Source organism: Ammodytes marinus (assembly GCF_949987685.1).
Source record: "Ammodytes marinus genome assembly, chromosome: 13".
In the NCBI taxonomy this organism is placed as follows: domain Eukaryota; kingdom Metazoa; phylum Chordata; class Actinopteri; order Uranoscopiformes; family Ammodytidae; genus Ammodytes; species Ammodytes marinus.
Window position 1 is genome coordinate 21,014,076 of NC_137217.1, and position 22,689 is coordinate 21,036,764.

The following is a 22,689-nucleotide window of genomic DNA, read 5'->3' on the forward strand; positions in this document are numbered from 1 at the left end:
TTAGACTTTTATGTTTAACCACATCCTGTTATAAAAGTATTTCTGTGCTTTCCTCCATTATAAATAAAGAAACAAATAGACCACCCTCTCTTCAAAAACATTGATTCAGCAAGACAGAGGCATGGTTTTAAATGTTTTATTTTAAGCATGTAGTAGGGAATGCCTAAAATATTTTCAATCTTTAAAGCATACAGACAGGAAGTCCCACAGTAAAGATTACGGCACCGTATGGCGCCTATGTTGGCCAATAAAAGTAAAGAAGAATTGTAACCTACATAGCTAGAGTTATGTACATTATTAATATAAAGGATTGCTGCTCATGTTTATGCATACACATTAAACGTGTACTACTCATGTAAATGCAAAAACCATCTGTCGCTCAAACATATACACACACACACACACACACACACACACACACTACACAGATATTGTCCTGAACACATTGAATCCTGTCAGAGCCGTGGAGATCATCACGCCCGGAATCTGTGGGTGCCAGTGGATCTCCTTGATATCTGACTGACCCTGGTGCAGGAACAGCAGCTGAGGGGGTAAGTCCTTCACCCCCTCCACTCTGGCGCCCACGTCACATGACTCCACGGACAGATCCCACTGGCTGACGACATCATCCGCTGCTGAGGCGGCGAACACGCTCGAGTCAGTGGGGCTCCACTCCACCGACGTGACGGGAGCGCTGTGCTGCTTGAAGTTCGCAACGGGCCGCCCAGTCTGCAAATAAAGGCAGAATAAGTGCACTTAAGTGTAACAGCTATCCGACACATCATCAGGCTTATAACTACTGATCCTAAAGCTCATTTATACATCTGTGTATTTTCTAATCTCCCCCCAGGCCCGGAGTGGCTAATCGGGAGAACCGGGAGCATTCCCGGTGGGCCGCTCTGGTTTTTGGGCTGCGAGGGCCGGCCCAGTCATGGCACTGGGTTAAAATATCATTTTACCTATTGGTGCATTAAAAATCACATTATTAGTCCGCAGTTAAGTTACTGCTAATGGAAACTGACCATTTCCTACAGCTTCAGTTTCACATTAAAAGCATCTAACTGGCGTAACGTGAGATTACTTTTATTTTGAAGCAGAATTTAGGGCCTCCTAGCCCTGCTGCGTGTCTCTCTCTAGCAGCATGTCGGACTACGAGGTGAAAGATAACTTGTAATTCTGCGCTCATACCAAAGGCTTTATGAAAGTTAGTCACAGCCCCCAGTCATATATGTTCAATGCATGCTCGGGACAATGGCGACTGGAGCGTCGGCTGCACTGGGATGAGCCAGAATCCGAACATGTAGGCCTATTCGGATGAGCACGGATAATGAGATGATCGATCCGAATATGTTTACTTCGCGAATAATCTCGTTATTATTCAGGAAACAACTATTTATCTATTTTGCCTATCATGCACTAAATTGACGCGGCGCGTTCTGCCTTAACTTGAGTGGCACCTATCAGCTGTTCATCTCCGCTGCCGTGGCAGAAAAGAGATAGACCAGCTGCATTTATGCATGGCCCCGTGAGCTGCGGTCTCTCCATTCCGCTGGATGTTTGTGACCCCGAGTCACCTTCAGTCCCTCCTGACTTTTATTTATTTCAAATCTCTGAACGTGAACCACGTCTCTTCATTTAATAAAATCGATCTTTAAATATTCGATCTGCAAACACTTCGCTTGTTTAGTTCATACAATCTGTTTATAACTAAGAGATTTGCTCAAAAAAAGTTTCGTTTTTGTGCGTTGATCAATTAGACCACTAGATTATAAAACGCTGTTTCCTAGTCTAAAGTAATTATTCATTGAACTAAGTTAGAAATTAAAAAAGAGAGGGAGAGAGAGAGATAGCGAGACAGAGATAGGCCTATGAGAGACAGAGGGAGAGTGAGAGAGAAGAGGGAAATAAACGGGCAAAATAAATCTTATCTAGATCGATGATACAACTTAGTTTAGTTAAAAATAAAAAGGGACAGAGATGAAAAAATAAAATAAATTGGGCAAGTTTATGATTTACTGTGATGTAATAGGCCTACTGTTTCAGACTCTGAATGTTCAATGTCCCCCAATCAAACGTGTAGGGGCTTAGACAGTTATAATGAGAGAGAGAAACAGATGAGTACAGTATGAGGAAAATATGCCTATCTCATTATTGATAATATGCCAATATTAAATCAATTTGAGGCTCTGAAGGGACAATAATTGTTGTTTTTTTCACACATAAGCCCATAAGCCCCAGCCACTTCCGGTTTCATATCCGAATACAGGTAGCCTACATATAGATAGGCTAATTGTGTTTGTTGAACAGATAGCCTACAGATAATGACGTCTCCGTACACTCCTACTGCACATAGTAGCACCATGGCAGGCACCTGAGTAGGCTATAGGCTAAACAGGAGCATTTGAGTCCACACAGTCTAAAAACACAGAATTACAAGGGTGCAGAGAACAGTGCACTTTTGCAGACGTACATATTAAGGTTGTTATTACATTACATTAATAATGTCGGCGTGAAAGTGGGCTGATCTGAGGCATGAAACTCCAGGGCTGAAAATGAGTCCCACTCCGGCCCTGTCTCCCCCCCTCACAAGTTGCAACAAGAAATTGGACAGGTTCTAAGAGTGTGCTTCCAAAGCTAAATTAAAAATGGATTCCTGTATTAGGAGGAGGGTGAGTGCAGTAATAACAAACTATTGTACAACAGCTACAAGACGAAACAATGTTATTAGTTAGGTGCGCCTACCACACTGTGAGCTGTTTGATTTTCTGATGGCGTAATGCCGAGAAGGCTCAACACTGTTTGTGTTGCAGCTCTAATGGTAGGTTAATGTGCAGTGATGACAACACTGATCAAATAGTGTGATCTTAACTGTGTGTAACATGTTAGGTAATAATGACTCATAGCTGTATGATGGTCAACAATTATTTGGCACTATTAAAATGATTACACAGTTAAATTTTGAGATATAAAAATCTAAGCGATAAGTGATGGGTGTTTACCTTGAACTGCCGCAGATCCCACACTTTAAGAAGCCCGTCGTCTCCTCCTGACAGGATGAATGGTTCACTCCTGTTCCAGCTAATGACGTTGATGTCCGACGTGTGAGCCTCATTGGCTGACAGCATGGAATTGGGAGGGGCACGGATATCCCAGACACGAATGGACTGATCCACCGAACAAGATGCAAAAACCTGCGTCGAGCCATTGAGAAATTACAGTCAACACCACTTATGTTCCACAGGTCCACCAAAAAGCCTGACATTAAAAAAAAAAAAAAAAAAAAAAAAAAAAAACCTGAACTCAGAGGCAAAAAACTAACAACCATGATCAGGCTGTAGGATTCACATCCACATACCACAAACTAGTTTGGTGACATAGAGTAGACTTCACATATTTGTGTTGCAGGTAACATATAAGTTACACTATGATTGCACATAGCTACAGTGTTAACAGGTGGTGTTTTTGAAATCGACATAGTTTCATTCATTCCTATCGTGTATTTCAAGTCACCACACCTTGTACTTCCACCTAAACACATTTGCAGTGGTTAGCTTTAAAAATTTGACAATGACAATATTAATCCCTGTGGAGACATTCACCCTCTGCACTATTTTCAGATTGGTGTGACCACTCCAGCTCTGAGGCCAGCACTGTGGTCGATGAGGACACCTAACATGTTTGTCTAACCCTGCCCACAGGAACAGGTAGATCCCAGTCTGAGTTTGTGGGGTTTTAAATCTCGCTGTGGAGCAGATGCGGTTTAACACTGAGCCCCTGTGTTGCCAGATGAAGTACCATATACGCACAGTACCACAGTCTGACCCACTGCGTCACTGTTTCCCTACAAATGTACCGTGGGTTCGGTGGGAGACCACTGCAGATCCTCTACAGACTTGGTGTGGGAGCTGAAAGGCCGTTGGTCAATCTGCCACGAAGTCCCTCCCTCTCGTGGCTCCCACACGTGGATGTTCTTTTTGCAGTCTCCACTGACAAGACGACCTGTTAATAAAGACAAACAGATGACAAAATGTTAAGATGAAAATAAAACAAAAGATACCACCATAACGTTTTTCAAACCTCTGGTAAAAGGAATTTGTAGATGTTGGAGTGACACACAGAGAGAGAGAGAGAGCCCGTTTAGAGGAAGAGGGAAAATCAAACTGTTCTACTTATGTGACTCATCAAAAGGTTGATCATGTGCAGTTAGGGACACATTTATAAAAGTTTTTTTTTATGTGTCAAAAGGCCAAGATGTATGCAAGTAGTATGTCTTTTTTTTAAAGAGCACACTGCATTGCACATATAGAGCTCTCACTTACCAGGTACTGCAGGTGACCAATCAAGTGCAAAGCCTTCAGTCATGTGACCTGAGAAACTGAAGAGAGCTGTGGCTTCCTTCTGCCGTTTGACAAAAGCTGCCATCGCGGTAGAACTGTGGACGGCTTCCAGTTGAGCTTGGAGGTCAAATATTTCCACCTGTCCCTTCTCAGACCAGACGGCAGCTAGTGACTGATTTCCACGCTGGGTCACCTGGAAACAAAGAAGCAAAATAAGTGATAAGGAACATGACAAGTGTCTGATACAGGAGACATGATGGCTTAGCGGGTCTAGAAGATGATACACAACATACTCGGACTCTGTTAATCCCTCCATAGTGAGGCATCATGGCCAGTTCCATCTGTGGCTTCTTATCTTCATCCTCCTCTTCGTCATCACTTTCTTCATCGCTGCTTTCTTCCCCCTCTTTTTCTTTCTCCGTCCCATGGAGGTTATGCATGCGCATGACCAGAAGTCTGCCAGAGATGACAGATTGATTACATGACACCACGTACAAGCTAGAGTGGTTTATAGCCTGTAAAGTTTTTATTTCAGAGCACGCCGAAGTTAGCCAAAGACTGAAGAAAGAAGTCTCTAAACATGCCTTATCTGTATTCGAGCGCTGAGTTTTAGTGTGAAGCAAGATTATCTTATTCATTTTTGAAAAATATTTTCAATTTCCCTTTAAGTTTCCTTTGAATGGGAAAATTCCCAACTTTTTCAGCTTGGATGATGTCAAAATGAAACTGAAGCTATGCAAAAAAAAAAAAAAAAATAATGAAAAAAAGCACAACCTGTAGCTGTCTGCCTGCCTCAGACAACTGGACTAGAATGATCATCTAAAAATGGATAGGTATAAGTGACCTGTGTGTTGATCTTTTATATACCATCTATGGTGTTGATGCTATACTGCCTATAAAGTTGTTTACATGTGGGTTTAACTGGTTGGCCTTGTCAGAAAAAACAACTCGTAAAATGTTAAATAATGAACACCTAATTAGTTACTTATTGAGAGAAACTAACAACAGTAATTGAACACTGTGTTTTATTATCACAATATCCATAAACTAGAAAAACTGTTTATAAATGTCATATTTCCATGCCTACTTGAGTACTGTTATTAAGTCTAATGTTGGTGTAATTAGACTTAACTTGTGTTTCACTACATAAGTTCATGTTACAGGTTTGAATGTAAACCTGATATCCGGTAGCAGCATACATACGTACATACATACATACATACATACATACATACATACATACTAACAAACAACTCCCCCATCAAGTTAAAACTGTATAAAACTCAAAATATTAAATTGACTAGAAATGAAAACTATATAAAAAGAAATGCAGAGGAATCTTTTTAAAAACATGTATTTATAGTGTCTGGAATTAATTATTGCTGAAGGGCTTGTGCACCCACACAGATGTTTTCAGTTAATTTGGCTGATAGACCTCTGCTCAGCTGAAGGGAATTATTTCTGAGGGGAAACAGATTTTTCTGAAAGCTCTGATGCATCCAACTTGGCCGTTAATAACACAGAAGTGCTTGAAAACAAAACAAATCAAATAGGGACACTTCACGTCAGCCAAAGACCACCAGAGTATATTAACATAAATTCTATGTACAGTCATGCCCGAAATTATTCATACCCCTGGCAAATTTTGGACCATCGACCAGGGAACCTAATCACAGTAAACGGCACAATGAAGAGCAATACATCAAGATTCTCAACAACAACATCAGGTAGTTGGCAGAGAAACTTGGCCTTGGGCACCAGTGGACATTTCAGCAGGACAACGACCCAAAACACACAGGTCAGCAATAATAGGAAGCATTTGATTGCTGTAATAGCCAATAAGGGCTTTTTCTATTGATTATTGAGAAGGGTATGAATAATTTTTATTGTTGTTCAAATGTAAATAAAACCTGAAAAATATTTTTTTCCACAATGATGCCTCTTGTACATCATCTTATCTTCTGGGAGAAGCCTGTGTAATTTCCAATCAAGGAAAAACTTGCTGGTTGAATAAAAGTAACTTTAAGTCAAAATTTGCCAGGGGTATGAATAATTTCGGGCTCGACTGTATATGGTGTTATATGGCACAGTGTTTCAGTCATAACTTGATATTGAATTTATGGACAGAAGTACATATTTTTGCTGTCTCAAAGAAGTTATTTTAAAACCTGACTTAGATACAATCTTTGCCCTGATGTTTCCCATTTGAAATATTGTCTATATTAACAGCCAGGTAACTTTGAATGAAAGTTTTTGACATATGTGGGAGAGTTAGACCCCGCCCGTTTCCACTTAGCATAACATCTGATTTTTGTCATCTGATCACATGAATACAGCTCGAACTACAGGTGGAAACACTCTCAAGACGCATTGAGATCGGATCACCAAAACCACAACCTTGTGTCCGATGTGTCCGCATTCAAATAACAGCGTAAACAGCAATGTGACTCTTGTCCACATTAGGGACCTCCTACTCAACTGCCGCCCCCTGCCTGAGCGGAAATACGTTGAAAATGCATCACTGGCGTTCATGCAGCTTTTATAGCCTCATGAACGTTAGTTGCATCTGCCAGTATTGCAAATGACAAGCTGTCCTGTTTTTTCACTGCGTAAATCTGAAAACACGGAAATCGCTGCTATTGGCTCTACTCTACATCTACTTTTCGTTAGCCTAATAGCATAATTGCCTAAGTCATATTTTAAGAGTTATAAAGTAGGGTAAAGTAGATGTAGAGTAGAGTAGGTGAAGAATACTGTAGAGTAGATAGAGTAAAAGTAGAATAGAGTAAATAGGATTTAGGCAATTATGCTATGAGGCTAACGAAATGTAGTCTAAAATTGAATACACTTTATTTGTGTGTTTTAGTGTTTAAAAATATTGAATAAAGTGTATAAAAACTCCTTAATTCCCACTGCCATAAACATCTTAAATAAAAAAGCTAATGATCCACAAATCCAGATAAACAACCACGTTGCACGCAGTAGTAGGCTATATTGTAATTTGTATCCTATCTAAATTAATTTTATTAGGTAGCCTATATTTATTCTGCTTTTAGTATGCCTTCTCCAAGAATGTTTTGCACTTCATGTTGTATCTGGTTGAGTCCATGGCATACTGTAAATAGGTGGAGCATAGCCTAGAGAGGTTGAGCCACGCCCTTAAGACGATTTTTTATGATGACAGACAAGTTTTCTGAATCTGAAACCTGAATGCTTCCCGCGTCCTCTACAGCTGTTGCCTGGCCTGGATACCATTATTGATAGCTTCTGGGTGAAGCAGGCAGTCAGCACTGTAGCCTAACTATCAACTCCGTGCGATGGTGCTTGGATGTGAAGTTGAGTGCATTTCAGATGTTTAACAGCTTGAACTAACAGTATTACCAGTGTGAAGGCTACCTGTTGCTCAGAGCCGTTTCAGCCTGTGTGCCCGCACAGAGCAGCATGGATAGAGGAAACTGTTCCCTGCCTTCTCCGTCTCCATCCTTCAGGACGTCGAAACTCAGACAAGGAGCTCCTGGAAACAAACAACAACAACAAAAAAACGAAACACCGTTACTTAGATTCGCGCTGCTGCAGGTCCTGCGTGGTACGGAGCCCCGCTATGGGCTAAACCTACAGTATATGGGCTAAACTTCAACTTGCCTGTTTGACACTCGTGGTACATGCGGTACGCAGAGCGGTCCATCTGCAGCTCCTCTCCGGGCTGCAGCGGCTGGATCCCGGGCACGTACACCTTTCTGTCCCCCTCTCCGTCCGCTCCTTCGTCCTCCATGTTGTCTCCCTCGTCCTCGTCGCTCCCAGCTTCGTCCATCTCCTCCATCGCGTCTCTTTCCTCGGCAAACGTGTCTTCACCGGGCGCAGACATCTTGGGTAATGGCAGAGTTTGCTTACTTCCGGTATGCAGAGGGGCCACGTGGTTTAAACCCACACTGTCAACCTTCCCTGCTTCCTCCCTCCCTCCCTTTCTCTCCCACTCTCTTTCTCTCCCTGTCTCTCCCCCCATTTACGGGAATTCAGCTGGCGCTGGGCTCCCTGCTGCCAGGAAAAAAAAATCAGAGTTCCAAATATTTGTCTCGGAGATTGCCCAAACTACGCTAAAGCACAAATACCAATTAAGTATGTAAGTGGTTGTTCAGGGTCGTCCCCTCCTCCTCCTCCTCCTCCTCTTTAGAAATGAGAGCATCATTTGTTAGAGAAACCAGATGAATCATTTTCACATGTTGGGGTCATGCACTGACCCTCGAGAGTCTACTATTCTCCCACAAGTTTCTATGAGTCAAGAGAATTGTACTTCATTCAAGTAGATTCGACATGTGTCTGACGTCTGCAGCAGCACACATCCTGCAGACACAAGGGTCAGTGGTCCTGGCCTGTACAAAGATGGTAACCAGGTTTTGTCACATGGACAGACTCATAGACGTCGATTACGGGGGGGATGGGGGGTACATGTACCCCCCACTTTTCGTCAAGACTCATTTTGTACCCCCCACTTTTTAAGCCGGACATGGAGTGCGTCCAGCCGTATTAAAACACAGCGTCAAGGTCTCTCTCTCTCTCTCTCTCTCTGCGCGCGCGACCGTGATTGGCCGCCGCCTATTGTTTCGGCACTAGTAGGCTTAGACCGTAAACTTTTTTTAAATAGCACAACAGCAGTGGATACCAACGACAAAACAGTGAACATGCTCCGAAGTCTCCGCTAGTTTGCACACCAGAGAAGACTGATGCATTTCAATCAGCAGCAGAGAGACAACGGCGAGTGTCCCGTTGTGAAGTGTAAACTGTAGGGATTACCATCCTCTATGCCCACTAATGACTGTAAATGTAGCGGACACTAACAGCAGCTTGTGTCGCGGCACATGGATACTGACGATGTTGTTTATCAAGAATTATTACATGGCACTTTGAGAATCCTATGTAAATCACAGCATTCTACAGGTCTGTTATTTCCAGCAAGACAGACCGCTGTCAAGGGCCGTTGCTAAGGACCTACGTCACAGTTTTGATGGATAGACGTCCACAAACAGGGCTACTACTCGTTCAGAAAACAATGGAATACTTTTTCAACATGACTTTGCATGTATCAGGAGAGCAGGGAACACAGGAGTCATGGTTAATGTCCGACAGGACTCCAGTCAACACGACGTGAGTAGGCTACTTTGGCCGCATATTGACAGTTAGACAGTAACTTCAGGCTGCAGCCTGCAATGTAACTGTTCCGCAGTCATTTTCTTCGTGAATTGTGTTATTTATGTTGGGGGATGATGCTTGTTAGCTAGATGGAGCTCTTGTTAAACATATTGGCCGATTACAATTATTATTTGTACAGTGTGCGAGTCTTGAGTTGTGTTAGCAAAACAGTAGCTCTAGCTAACAGCTGAGCCGGAGCCTCCGGTCAGCTGAAGCAGACATTCTAGCGGGGCGAGCAGACTATTCCCCCGTTACTAGGTCGTATCCTTGGTCGTTCCTATTTACTGGTGTATTACACTACGTTTTCATTACATAAGAACCTAGTGGGTTTGCAATGACTATTCCAGTTGTTAGACAAGGTCTCAGGGTTGCTGGGGAAACGAGTTGTTTTTTGTTAAACTCTTCTAGGTTGGCCGCAGCTTGACATAGTTACCGTTGCTACTGAGTGAGTTCCGACCGTGTAGCGGACTGTTTTTGGCTGTTAAAACCATAAAAACAACATGTTGCTAAAATTAATTGCTGTTTTTTTGTAGTAGCCATGTAATAAGCGGGATAAAGTATGTGTCACAACAATATTACTCCGCCTCGGTCTCCATGGCAACCTAGCTAGTAGTACCGACCTGATGTATGCTACTAGCTAGGTTGCCATGGAGACCGAGGCGGAGTAATATTGTTGTGCGACAGTCCAGCCGTGCTTCGGCTCGATTTGAGCACGGTCAAAATGCCTATGTGTCAGACATCAGTGTTTTGTATACATTTTATTCATTAGTGAGCGGGTATGCCGTCTTTCAGAACCGTTCATTACCTGCACTAAAGAGAAAAAAAGATGTTTCCTCATTGTCCCCCCCACTTTTGAAAATGCACTCCAGAATGCCTGTTTGTCCCCCCCACTTGTTTAGCCAAATCGACGTCCATGGACAGACTGCTTAAAATTTAAGTAGGCTATGGAGGGTAACATGTTGCTCTACTTGTCTGAACTGTTCGGGATACACAGGGAAATTATATCAGCTCTTGAGCCTTTTGTTACATTTCTTTTTGTGATATGTCCAAGAATTGGTCTCCTAGCATTATGATGATGTTACTCTTGTAACTTGAAGTCACACTGTAATACATTGGTCCCATCCTTTCAAATTATTACATGATTTCAGTGGACAACAAAAGAAAGAAAAGAAAATCAATGAAAAGTCTGTTTCCAAAGATGCCAATGAAACAATGTCTCTGTATTATAAGTGTTATGAAATTTCATGAAGGATCCTGCAAGGACAATGGTTCACATTACATGCGTGGGTGTGTACAAGCAGGGGCAAGTGTGAGCAGCAATGGGTGCATTTAGTTTTCTCGAGTTGATCCTGAAGGGAGTCGGAACCTCTCTGGAGTCTTGCTCCCTCCTCTGCGCATTCCTCGCTCATCTGAGTTTTCTCCGGAGTTGCAAAATAGTTCTAAAAGATTTGTTCTGGGAAAGAGGCGACCGCAATAAATCTGCACAAACTCTGTTTCCTGTTGCTGGAATGCAAAACCATAAACAAAATGTAAACTCTTATTGCAGAATGGACAACGGTATAAATATGTCACAGTTAAACTAGAGGAGGAAGAAATACTCAGGCCTACCATAAAATAAAATAACTGATACAATTAAATGATCTATGTTTTGTATGAGTATTGTAACTCAAATGCATTTAAAGTACAAACACTGAAAGTACTTCATGCAGGAAATTAAAGTCTAGGTGATTGATACATTATTAAGCAATGTTAGGTTGTAGAGAAAATTAAATGACTGACTACAATGCCAGGCTGTTTAATTCATAACAAAACATATCTGTAAAGTATAGTAATCAGATATAATGGTTGAAAAGGTACAAGCTTGCCCGTCAAATATGTTGATTGAAGTAGAAAGTATCATAAAATGGAGATACTCATCTCATAAAGTACAAGAAGCTCAAAGTGATATTGATGTGCAGTCCTTGATTAAATGTCACATCCCATTACTGATGACAAACGGCTGCCACCTCCATAAATATAGCTTAGGCCTACAACCCGCGAGGTATGATATCATTGTCTGTAATACTATATATGGTCAATTAAACCAAAAACTAACAATGTGTATATCTAAAAGTCTTTAATTTACATTTATGTACAAAAGTAAACACCCAGAGACTGAAATATCTTACATTTACATAACATTCATTGTAAACAGTGATGAATTCCACATCAAAAGACGATGGCTTATGTGCATTGGCTTGCTCAGCTTTTATCTCTTGTTAGCATGGAGAGCATAGCTAGCTGGAGCTTGTGGCTTGCTCTAGAGAAGATAGTTATGCGTTTAAATGTGTGATATCAGTTGTTTCAAAGCACTGTCCGACAGTGGACTTAACTATGTGAACCAACTAACTTTGGACATTAAATGCAACCTGTGCATGTCACTTCATTTTAACAAAGCTTACTGCATTAAAACACAAATACAAGAAAAACAAACATTCAGTGCGAGGAAATGTCTTGCATTTTTGTGTGCATCATCAAAAATATCCTTTTTTTTAGTAACTATGGCAACGACCACCAGTAGAGTCGGAATAATAAAGGGCTCCAGACAGAAGCGTGAAACGACAGGGACAGAGGAGCACCACTGGACAGTGGCTGTGTGATGTCCATCATCTTCTCAGGCAGTCCTTCTTCAGCACTCGCGATAGCTCTGGTGGTCAAGAGTCTGGCCCTGGACGGACCATAGTCCTTCCTCTCCACCGAGGGGGGCAGAGTCGGGAGGGTGCAAGTTTCAATGGAGGGCAGGCATCCTACATCCAGCCATCGAGTGAAAAGCTCTGACGTTAGCTTGAGGAGTTCCTCAGGGGAGGAGGTCAATGTGGAGAATTGGGCAAGGTCCGTCTCCTCCTGGAACCTCTGTGACAAAGAAACAACGAGCAAATGATGATCTCCGATAGAAGGTACAGTACAAGGCTTTCAAAGAAAAATTTAAACATCTGTATTAATGCAGTCAACATAACATTTCAAATATTTTCAACTAAAGTTAAACAAGACAATTAGTGACAGTAAAAGAAGACCTCACCTCTGTATTTTTGTTCCTTTTTATGATTTTATCCAGTGTCTGTTTCAGATCGAGGATTAAGGAGTGATTAAGGTGCTCGTCCCAGAGGTTTCTGAGGAGCACATGCCAGGAATCCAGGAGGACCACTGCAGCAGGGAAGAGGCAACACTACAGGGAAAAGGGTAGAACAAACAACAACCCCATATTTATATGCATGTGACAAATCACCACAAGAACCACATCAATTACTCAATTAACAAGCAAGACCAGAGGCTACAAGGTACAGAGGTCTATTGCTAACAAGGGCTGTTAAAGGAGCTACAGATTAGTGAGGAAAGATCCAGAAGCAAACAGGAGCATTTGTTGCACATGAGGGCTCACTTTCCCATTCGATCTGATAAGCAACTCACCGGATCAGAATCACAGAGCATGCTCCTTCTGTAGTGGTGCACTACATAGTAATTTATAGGAAATACTTTTCGCTGGAGGGGAAGACAAAAGAAAAAGAGAAAAGATGAGAATAAAACCTAAAGATAATTAAATATGTCAGTATTTATACAGCAGTTGTTACTAAATTTAACTACAGAAATGATTAAGTTTGACAAGAAAGATGTTAGATTGATAAGTTATGTAGAAAACCACATTGCAAACCACAGAGGGGAAACTACCCGATGTGTACTTGACTTTTATAAAGCTACGCATGTCAGTTGTAAGCACTGTTTTCCTGATCTGTTAACAACAGATAACGAGATGGAGCTGATCGTTATCGTTCACTGAGAGCATAGTAAATACATTTGGTAGGTAAATATAGAAAGCATCTTCCTTTTCACTTTAGAAACCCCTAGAGGACTGCATAAAATCATAAATAAATGTCAAAAGCTTTTGACTTACAAATCCTGTTGGATTAGAGTCGATGGTCGTCTTAATGTTTTTCACACCTTCCCAGTCAAAGTCACATCCACCACATTGCACCGTTAAGAGTGATAGCAACAGCAAAACTGTGTGCGACATGAGTAAGAAGGAAAGAGACAGAACACGTTCAGATAATTGATGGAAACTTTCTGTGGTTTGTAGCTTGTTCAAAGTGCATACCTACTAAGAAACATTACATAATTTCCTGCCGCAATTAGCTATTTCTGCAGAAAAACCACATGAAACAGCCTGTTGTTGCAACAGCTCCATTTGAATTAGGACCCCGGAAAATGCTATTATAAAATGCTATTATTGTCATAAATCGATTTTAATTCACCGATTGTGACATGTAACTCACAGACTTTACAAGTGTTCATTCTGTTTTATTTTTCTCACCTTGCAGTGACATCCTTTTATCTTTCTAAGAATGGACACTTCCCCATTTCTCTTGTTGACAGTAATCTCTCTGCAGACAGTGTTTGCTGTGTCAGTCTGTGAAAGGCAAAGTTTCCTCCTCTGTGGTTTCTTGAGGTCTCTGACACAGAGTTCGCTGCTGTGCCTTCTGCTTCACGGCCTGATGATCAGTCCTCTTGTTAACATCCCTTATACATTCCTTCCTTTTGAGTTCCTTTTGGTACTTTCCAAAACGTGTCCCGTTTATCCTCTCACGCCATCCTGCTCCCTCACTTTGGATTTTCCCACTTAATCCTGAGTGGCTGCAGCCCTATGAAAGCTTTTGTTAGTTTCCTTTTTGTTACTATATCTCCTTCCCTTTTTTTGCCTCCTCTCCCTACTGACCTAGAATCTCCCTGGACCTAAATTGAATTACTCCCCTCTCCCTTGGAACTGGTTAATGGATAAAGCGGGAGAGAGACTGGCCTCCTCTTCTCTGCCTCTCCCTCTGGCCACTGTGCGTATCAGACACAGGCTCCGCTCAAAGTGAAAGTGCTACGCTGGATTGCTTGTCTGCTCCCTTTAAGTCTCGGCCCCTCCCACCACCACACGTTTTACCTCACTATTGACTGGACTTGGCCCCCTCCCCCCTGCTCCCCACATTCCCTGACACCCACCCTCTTACCCCCCCTCCCCTCCAAACCGGGCCCAAGGAGGCTTAGTCATGCAGTTGGAGCGTATGTTTTTCATTTGCTCCTTCTCCCCCACACCTCTGTGCCTGTGGATCCATCCACAGCTTTATCCCTCCTGACTCAATGTGCAATATCATCCTGTGTAATAATCACATGATCTTTTTTATTTTTTTATGTTAATCACAAAATTACTTTCCAGTGAAAAAACAACAACTGACACACAGGATTGCAACACTTTGTTGCCAGAACTTGCAAGTCATCCCATGTATTACAGCTTTACATATTCATTCAACTCTGCAAAGGTGGATGGTGTGATTGTGACGTCTAATATTCTGCACAGCTGCCATCACCCTGTCTGTGAGATGTTGTTCTGTCCCCTCAGGTTATGTTAAGTCTTGTTATATTTGGTGTGTGAGGACAGGGCTTAATTATTAACGAATGGGAGGAAGCACAAAGTTGTTTCTTTGTGTGAAAGAGGAATTGTTCTTCAGTTAGTCCCTTATTTTGAACACAAGCCAAAGAAAGCAAGACACTTTCCCAGAGTCCAACCTCTGTTGATGGGAAAAGGAAACTAGAGTGCAGCGGCCTCTCCACGAGCAAAGCATTATGCTCCCAGAGGCATCATCAACTCCAAAACCTCTTTACTTATAGTATGGGTTTAATGACGAGTATAAATAACCCACCATTGGGCCGTCTTCTAGTTTAAAACATGGCATATTGAGGGAAAGCAATTATGTAACTAGTTTGGGGAGCTGCTGCAAATAATTTTGAGCTTCTTTCAGTAGAACTTGATAAATAAAATCCAGATTTGCATTGGGGAGAGAACACAATTTCTTATTGACGAAAGTCTGCAAGCTTCAGCAAAGCAACAGACTCAAATACCTATGGTATGAGTGTGGATCATTGTGAGACTGGCTCATTAGGAAGCCAAAAATCCTGCTGATGTGGTCCGCTGTACTGGAGCCTTGTTATGCAACCGTTTTGTACTTTTTAGGACACCAGAAAACCCTAAAAGTGTTGTCTTACACCACTTGAGACTAGTTTTGGCTGACAGCCGCTCAAACAAGTGAGCAAGACCTGGCAGAGAAATGCTGCATCAACCCGCTCTAACAACCTCTTTATTCTTCCTGTTGGCCACAAGATGGAGCCAATTGTGGAATAAAAAAAAAAGTCAGAGTGACCTTTCATATTCTTTTATTTCATTTTAAAACATCAGCAAAAAAGTAAACAAAGTGCAAAGTTTTTTTTAAAATAACTTAATGCTCACATAAGTGTGAAGATGCCTTCTACAATATTTTTTTTGACAAACAGAAGCACTCAGACATTATCCAAACTGGCTGAATGTGTTAATCGGTGCAGAATAATAATCAGGGTTAGGAACAGATTTATCATTACGTAAAAAGACCCTAATGATCGAAAGCATTTCTGTCTTCCCTTCATGTTCCTTATTTTTCATTCCCCAAATATTCCAAAACTGAGTCCTGCTTTCACTTTCCTTTCTTTAGTATTTCCCCCCTTTTCCTCACTCCTCCCCCTCTTTCTTTCATCTCTCTTAGTTACTGGCTGGGGCTCCTCTCCCCTCCTCGGACGGCTGTCATTAAGTGGCTCTTGTAGGTTTTGCTGAGTCCAGTCATCCAGAATTTGAGCAGCCTGACGTTGTCCTCCTCGCCCGGCCCTGTGGTGCCAAGGAGGGCCAGAACCTTCTGGGTGTCCTCCCTCCCTCGACCGTCCACTTTGGAGAATTTGAACAGCACTTTGACTTTACTGAAAAAGACAGTAAATCTATGAGAAGGCTTTTCCTATGCAAAAAAGGGTACAAATCTTACTTAAAAACCTAACTCAGGTGGTACCAAAGAATTCATGAATTTCCCTCACTTCATCCACTCTTCCTTCAGACACAACAGGCAGTGAGACACAACGTCCACAGACAGGTTCTCGTTGGACAGGGCCACCTCCAGCTTGTTCAGTAACGTGGGACCTGGATAAGAACCCATCATAAAAGTAAAACCTTTTTTAATGTCGGCCTTCACAGCATTCCTGCTAACTCAAATACATCCAACAAGCAGGCTATGCCTTTGTTCATGTGTTATCCGAAATTGCTGGCAGGACAGTTTTGAATGAGAGTTGGTGGAAAGATGGGCTGTGGGCCAAGAAACAAATCAGTTTTCCATGTGGATCCAGACGCCGGGATTTCTTAGGATTCCTAAACGATGTGTGTGATAGAACATGTCTGAACAGTGCGTTAAGTAAACTTTGACTTCTGTTCTTACTTGACTGAAAAAGAAAACTGGCCCACATAAACCATGACTAGGGGTATTTTGGTGCAGATTTTTGATCCATGCAATTATCGAAAATGTCTTAATAGTTTCTGTGATTAATTCAAATTAATAAATTAATTCAAGTCAGCGCAGCGTTGGCAAATATATCCACTCTTTACTTTTGAAGTTTAACCAAAAAGAAGAAGACTGTATTTTTTTTTACATTTAAAGTGATTGCAAACATAAAAGTGACGATATATAATTCAGATGTGTGTGCTCACCCCTGTCTGTGGGCTGTGTGTTGGCACTGCTGATGGTAAACTGATAAAGTGAGGAGATATCGTCTTCGCCAGTGGCTGAGCTCTGACAGCTTCTCTCTGAGCTGACATCCACAAGCACTGAAAACTCTACAGGACAAACAACATGAAAGAAAAGTCAACACAATGTGACGTGCGTGTACAAGCCTACTGTTTGTTGGCTTTTTCGGTTTTAAACAGTCAAAGTGGGATCGTGCAGACTCCGTTGTACCTGAGGAGCTGACATGGGTTGGAACAGGCACATTTGGGCTGAGACCCAGGAAGTTGCATTTGTAGGCCTCCTCATACCGAGCACTGTATGGCACCGAACGCACACAGCCTACTGGGAGCAAAGACTGTTGGGAAATAGGACAGAGATTTTAGCCACAATAAAAAAAGCCCAGTAAATGAATGGTGGCAGAATTCCATTGTTCCATTGCCTTCAATGTGTTATGCATGCTGACTCACTGTCCTACTGAGGCATGGGGCACTAGGAGACATTAGCGGAAGAGTGCCATCATTCATGTTATTACTCACACCTGTGATTCTCCCACAATAACAGTCACACTGTCTGCTGTGAAGAAAGGCCCGGGAAGTAGCAGAATACTGTATGATGCAACAATGTCACCGCAATCAGTTACCATTACAAAAACGATAACAAAATTCATCATAAAAGAATATCTCTTAAAATAAAAAGGAACAGTAATTGTTTCGTGAGGACAGTTACATGTTCCGTCTTGCATGTGCATTTTGCACAAAGGAAGCACGCACAGGCAATGAAAAAGGCGTGTGATTGTAGCATAAATGATACTGTCTTCAGGCAAGAGTTCAAAGTTAGAATAACTAAACCAAAATTAAACGGAGCATTAAAAAAAATCTTTACAAGAAATAACTGAAAGCCAATCAAATATAATTAATTCAAATCACATCAAAATTATTATGGAAGTTAAAGTATCCAGCCATCATAATCTCCTGAAGAGGCAGAAGCTGATACAGTGATAGAGTGGAGTACCTTGAGCACTATAAAAGCTGATTGGATGAGCCCGGGGTCTGCACTTCTCCATATGACCTGATTTCCCATGAGCACGTGCCACACGAGCAGCCGAAACTCAGCAGCTCCAAGAACCTGCAGAACATATCGGACTGTTTTAGTTAAACACAGTATAAGAGCTAATGTTAGAATGTGAATAACTGATCAATACATATTAACAATGTAATAGTTAACTGTAAAGTTCATTTCATTTAAGTAGGCACAACAAAATGACAATCTTGAAAAAGCACCCAAGTTTACCAGTCTCAAATGCCTCAGGGACCTAAATTTGGGACCAGGTAATTCATCTAATTTTCCATCATCAAACAGGAAGTTGTGACCCAGCAGGCTCTCCGATTGGTTTCGCTGTGGCTTAGAAACGCCTCCTTCTGCTCCCTCCCAGCAGCTAATTTCCTCCTCTTGCTCTTTTTTTTGTAACAGACAAAACACATAAAAGAACAGAAATAGCAGTGACAAAATGTTTTTAACAAATGCAGGGGGGAATTCCACCAGAAAATTATTACAAGGTGCCAGCTCTATATCACACATGTAGAGTGTGATGCAGAGCACATGTTGCCACTCGCCCACACATTTCCAACTAAAATCACCTCTCTTTTTTATGGCTAATTTCAATCTAAACACTGACTTCCACTTATACGTGCGTCGTGCGGGCACATGACTAAACAGCTGCTCCATTAGTATCAGGTTGACTGAGTTTGCACTGCATTAAATAAGAAAAAAACTAATTGTATTTGTTAATAATCACTTGGTGTGCTCCAGAAATAAACTTTATTTACCTACGATATTAACATAAGGGAACAGGGTATTACAATTCCATGACCTTAGAGCTGCGCTGGACTGGAAAATATGTCTGTAAATCTTTTAATCTCTTTCTAAATCTTGACAAAAAATTGTGTAAACCCTTTCTGGAAAGGAAGTGGATCTGAGCACAAAGGTCCAGTGAATCAGCCTGTTTTTCTTGCCGAGTTCCTCCGTATCAACTGACCCAGTGAATCACACAGGAGACTTTTCAGACAGATGAAAAACAACCCGCCACCCGACAGCTGCTGATATCATCCTCCTTCAAGACGCCAAGCCTTGTCTGGAAGGAAAGTCATGCTGATGAATCTTCAGTTTTCACCCAGTTAGAGGCTTGAACAGGTGTTCATGTTTACATGTACAGGTGAAACTCGAAAAATATCGTGCAAAAGTCCATTTCTTTCAGTAATTCAACCTAAATGGTGAAACTAATATATTATATAGACTCATTACATTCAAAGTGAGATATTTCAAGCCTTTATTTGTTATAATTGTGATTAGTATGGCTTACAGCTTCTGAAAACCCCAAATTCCAAATCTCAGAAAATTAGAATATTACATCAAATCAATAAAAAAAGGATTTTAAATACAGAAATGTCGGCCCTCTAGAAAGTATAATCATGCATATGTACTAAGTACATGGTTTGGGCCCCTTTTGCACGAATTATTGCCTAAATGCGGCGTGGCATGGATGCTATCAGTCTGTGACACTGCTGAGGTGTTATGGAAGCCCAGGTTGCTTTGATAGTGGCCTTCAGCTCGTCTGTATTGTTGGGTCTGGTGTGTATCATCTTCCTCTTGACAATAGTCCGTAGTTTCTCTATTGGGTTCAGGTCAGGAGAGTTGTCTGGCCAATCAACACAGTAATACCATGGTCAGTCAACCAGTTACTTGTGGTTTTGGCACTGTGGACAGGTGTCAAGTCTTGCTGGAAAAAGTAATTCAGCATCTCCATAAAGCTTGTCAACAGACAGGAGCATTAAGTGCTCTAAAATCTCCTGGTAGACAGCTGTGGTGACTTTGGACTTGATAACACTGTGGACCAACACCAGCAGGTGACATGGTGCCTCAAATCATCACTGACAGTGGTCTTCAAGCCCCTTGGATTTTGTGCCCCTCCACTCTTCCTCTAGACTCTGGGACCTTGATTTCCAAATGAAACGCAACATTTAATTTGGATCAGTGATGATTTGAGGTATCATGTCATCTGCTGCTGTTAGTCCACTGTGTTATCAAGTCCAAAGTCACCACAGCCATCTACCAGAAGATTTTAGAGCACTTCATGCTTCTGTCTGTTGACAAGCTTTATGGAGATGACAATTTCCATTTCCAGCTAGACTTGGCACCTGCCCACAGTACCATAAGCCACTGGTAACTGGTTGACTGACCATGGTATTACTGTGCATGAATGGCCAGACAACTCTCCTGACCTGAACTCCATAGAGAAACTATGGACTATTGTCAAGAGGAAGATGATACACACCAGACCCAACAATACAGATGAGCTGAAGGCCACATCAAAGCAACCTGGGCTTCCATAACACCTCAGCAGTGCCACAGGCTGATAGCATCCATGCCACGCCGCATTTAGGCAATAATTCATGCAAAAGGGGCCCAAACCAAGTACTTAGTACACATGCATGATTATACTTTCTAGAGGGCCAACATTTCTGTATTTAAAACCCTTTTTTTATTGATTTTATGTAATATTCTAATTTTCTGAGATTTTGAATTTGGGGTTTTTATAAACTGTAAGCCATAATAATCACAATTATAAAAGTTAAAGGCTTCACATATCTCACTTTGCATGTAATGAGTCTGTATAAGATATTATTTTCACCTATAAAGTTGAATTACTGAAATAAATGAACTTTTGCACGATATTCTAATTTTTCGAGTTTCACCTGTATATATATATAAAAAAAAAGAAGTAAAAAGTCCTGTTTAGTAAAGGAGCCAATGTCTACCTGTCTGTCTTTCTATGAGAACCAGTGTGTCCTCAGTGGGAGCTCCCTCCAGCAGCTTCTCTGTCAGACGACTACCACACGCCTTCAGCAGCCTGGGGACAACACACTTCCATGTCAAAGTGAGCATGGAACATGACATTTAAAAAAACAAAGCTTGTACATCAGTGTATCCACTCACCAGCTAAAGGAGGAGTGCAGACTGGCCCAGAGGTTGGGATGCTGGGTAAGAGAAGTTAGTGATCGGGCCGCATTGCCACTCCTTTGGTGAGGGAAAACTGCAGGTGAGAAGACGCTGTTCATCCTCACCGCCCGCTGGGGACAAACTCCTTGTTCACTGTCAAATACCTGATGGAAAGCACGGTACCAAGATATTAGCTGCCCAAATAGATACATAGAGACATAGGTCTTAATGTTTCTGTTTGAGTCAACTCAGTAAAGGCACGTGTGGACGTTACCTTCAGGGCTGTGCTTTGCAGGCTCTGTATAGTGAGTTTTAGGTGGCGTAACAGGAAAGGCCATGAATTGATAAGGTAGATCCTGTCCATTGCTACCATGACAATGCTGTACCAGCGCTGGAAGCCCCTGGCCAGGCTGTCTTTGATAAAGAATGTGTGTGAGAACACAAAACCATGTTGCTCATCTCCAAAGAAGATAGGCCCTTCACGGCCAGGACACACCTGTGAAACAGGCAGAGAGAAAACAGGTGGAGGTATATTTGACGACTAGGAAACAAGAAGATTGCTTATGTTTATTTAGTGCATGATATGTGTGACTCATACACACACACACATATACATGCAGACGTACGTCACTGTTTACCTCACAGCTGAGGCTGCGTACGCAGGCCTGGCGGACCACGCTGAAAAGCTGCGGCTGCCTGGGATGCTGGTGGCTCAGGAAGCGAATGCCTGTTTCATCATCGATGCTTACAAAGCCCGGGTGAGATGCAGGAAGAGATCGACATCCCTGTGAGAAAAGGAAAAGAGGTGAATGAGTAATTGATAGACAACTTGACTATGGACTCAAGTTATAGTTAGAGTGTTACACTGTAGGAGACAGATAGAGAGATGGGCGGTTCTGTGCAAATGGAGGTACGTTTCTGATAAGTTTCTAATAAATGAAGTTGCCATTCTCCCCTCAGCCCGGCACCCTGCACTCACGTCACACATTTCTCCTCTCTGTGTGGCCGAGCTGTTGGCCCTCATGGTCAGTCCTTCACCTTCCCGGTCACCATCTCGATCCCTGTCCCCAGGCGCCGGCACACCTGTGTGGGAAGAAGGGGATGGGGATGGAGGGTGCAGTGCCTCCGTGCAAAACAACGTTCGGGGGCCATGGAGCTCACAGAAGTGACAAAGAGCAACCAGAGCATTCATCTATAAAGGATAAAGATAAATGAAACATTTGATCTGAGCATTAACAAGCAGTTCATAACAGTTGTTTCTGGTCAGTCAGTGACATTACTATGATACACTTGGGTGAAAACATGGTCATAAAAGCTAGAGAAATTAAACAATCTGACTCTTACCTTCAGCACAGAGCCAAGTTCAGGACTAGTGCTCAATGCTGCTTCACAAAAAGGACATTCATTGGTCGCTTCGTCCAGGAAATGCCCTTACACAAAAAGCAGCATATTAAGATGGTGGTACAAAACAAACTAGATTCTTGCTTTAGTCCGTTTTTTCAAAACTCCATGATTCTTAGTGGCTCAGATTGAGGTTTTATACACTCATTCGTCTTCTGTTTCCTTCTGTGAATCTGCTA

The 22,689-nt window shown here is 42.0% G+C and overlaps 3 protein-coding genes across 3 annotated transcripts; all 3 read right to left on the reverse strand.

Annotated features, from left to right (window-relative positions):
* Positions 1 to 130: 130 nt before the first annotated feature.
* Positions 131 to 8,202, reverse strand: grwd1 (glutamate-rich WD repeat containing 1; the record flags this gene model as incomplete). The annotated part of the gene is made up of 7 exons (XM_080039501.1): positions 131 to 729; positions 3,000 to 3,191; positions 3,854 to 3,999; positions 4,320 to 4,530; positions 4,631 to 4,793; positions 7,734 to 7,851; positions 7,980 to 8,202. The coding sequence occupies 7 exons, from the start codon at positions 8,200 to 8,202 to the stop codon at positions 421 to 423; spliced, it is 1,362 nt and encodes a 453-aa protein (XP_079895627.1). The 3' UTR covers positions 131 to 420.
* A 2,948-nt stretch (positions 8,203 to 11,150) lies between these two features.
* LOC307259846 (uncharacterized protein) lies at positions 11,151 to 14,395 on the reverse strand. The gene is made up of 5 exons (XM_080039878.1): positions 13,870 to 14,395; positions 13,453 to 13,559; positions 12,972 to 13,043; positions 12,583 to 12,729; positions 11,151 to 12,416 (listed from the first exon to the last, which is right to left on the reverse strand). Exons 1-5 carry the CDS (start codon positions 13,880 to 13,882, stop codon positions 12,063 to 12,065), a joined length of 693 nt encoding a protein of 230 aa, XP_079896004.1. The 5' UTR covers positions 13,883 to 14,395; the 3' UTR covers positions 11,151 to 12,062.
* A 1,340-nt stretch (positions 14,396 to 15,735) lies between these two features.
* Positions 15,736 to 22,684, reverse strand: flcn (folliculin). Its single transcript, XM_080040164.1, has 12 exons — positions 22,454 to 22,684; positions 22,089 to 22,301; positions 21,748 to 21,894; positions 21,384 to 21,605; positions 21,107 to 21,273; positions 20,929 to 21,020; positions 18,404 to 18,567; positions 18,125 to 18,238; positions 17,345 to 17,468; positions 17,098 to 17,223; positions 16,434 to 16,536; positions 15,736 to 16,322 (listed from the first exon to the last, which is right to left on the reverse strand). The coding sequence occupies exons 2-12, from the start codon at positions 22,299 to 22,301 to the stop codon at positions 16,115 to 16,117; spliced, it is 1,680 nt and encodes a 559-aa protein (XP_079896290.1). The 5' UTR covers positions 22,454 to 22,684; the 3' UTR covers positions 15,736 to 16,114.
* Between the last annotated feature and the right edge of the window lie 5 nt (positions 22,685 to 22,689).

Bases quoted from the DNA above. Each gene is read 5' to 3' on its own strand.
- LOC307259846 (XM_080039878.1), bottom strand. The intron at 12,730-12,971 runs GTGAGTTGCTTA...TTTTCCCTGTAG, and splicing joins TGCTCTGTGATTCTGATCCG to TGTTGCCTCTTCCCTGCTGC. The intron at 12,417-12,582 runs GTGAGGTCTTCT...TCTTTGTCACAG, and splicing joins AAAGGAACAAAAATACAGAG to AGGTTCCAGGAGGAGACGGA.
- flcn (XM_080040164.1), bottom strand. From the start codon at position 22,301: ATGAATGCTCTGGTTGCTCTTTGTCACTTCTGTGAGCTCCATGGCCCC. The intron at 17,469-18,124 runs GTACTCCACTCT...ATTTCCCAACAG, and splicing joins CAGCTTTTATAGTGCTCAAG to TCTTTGCTCCCAGTAGGCTG. The intron at 17,224-17,344 runs GTACAACGGAGT...TTTGTCCTGTAG, and splicing joins AACCCATGTCAGCTCCTCAG to AGTTTTCAGTGCTTGTGGAT.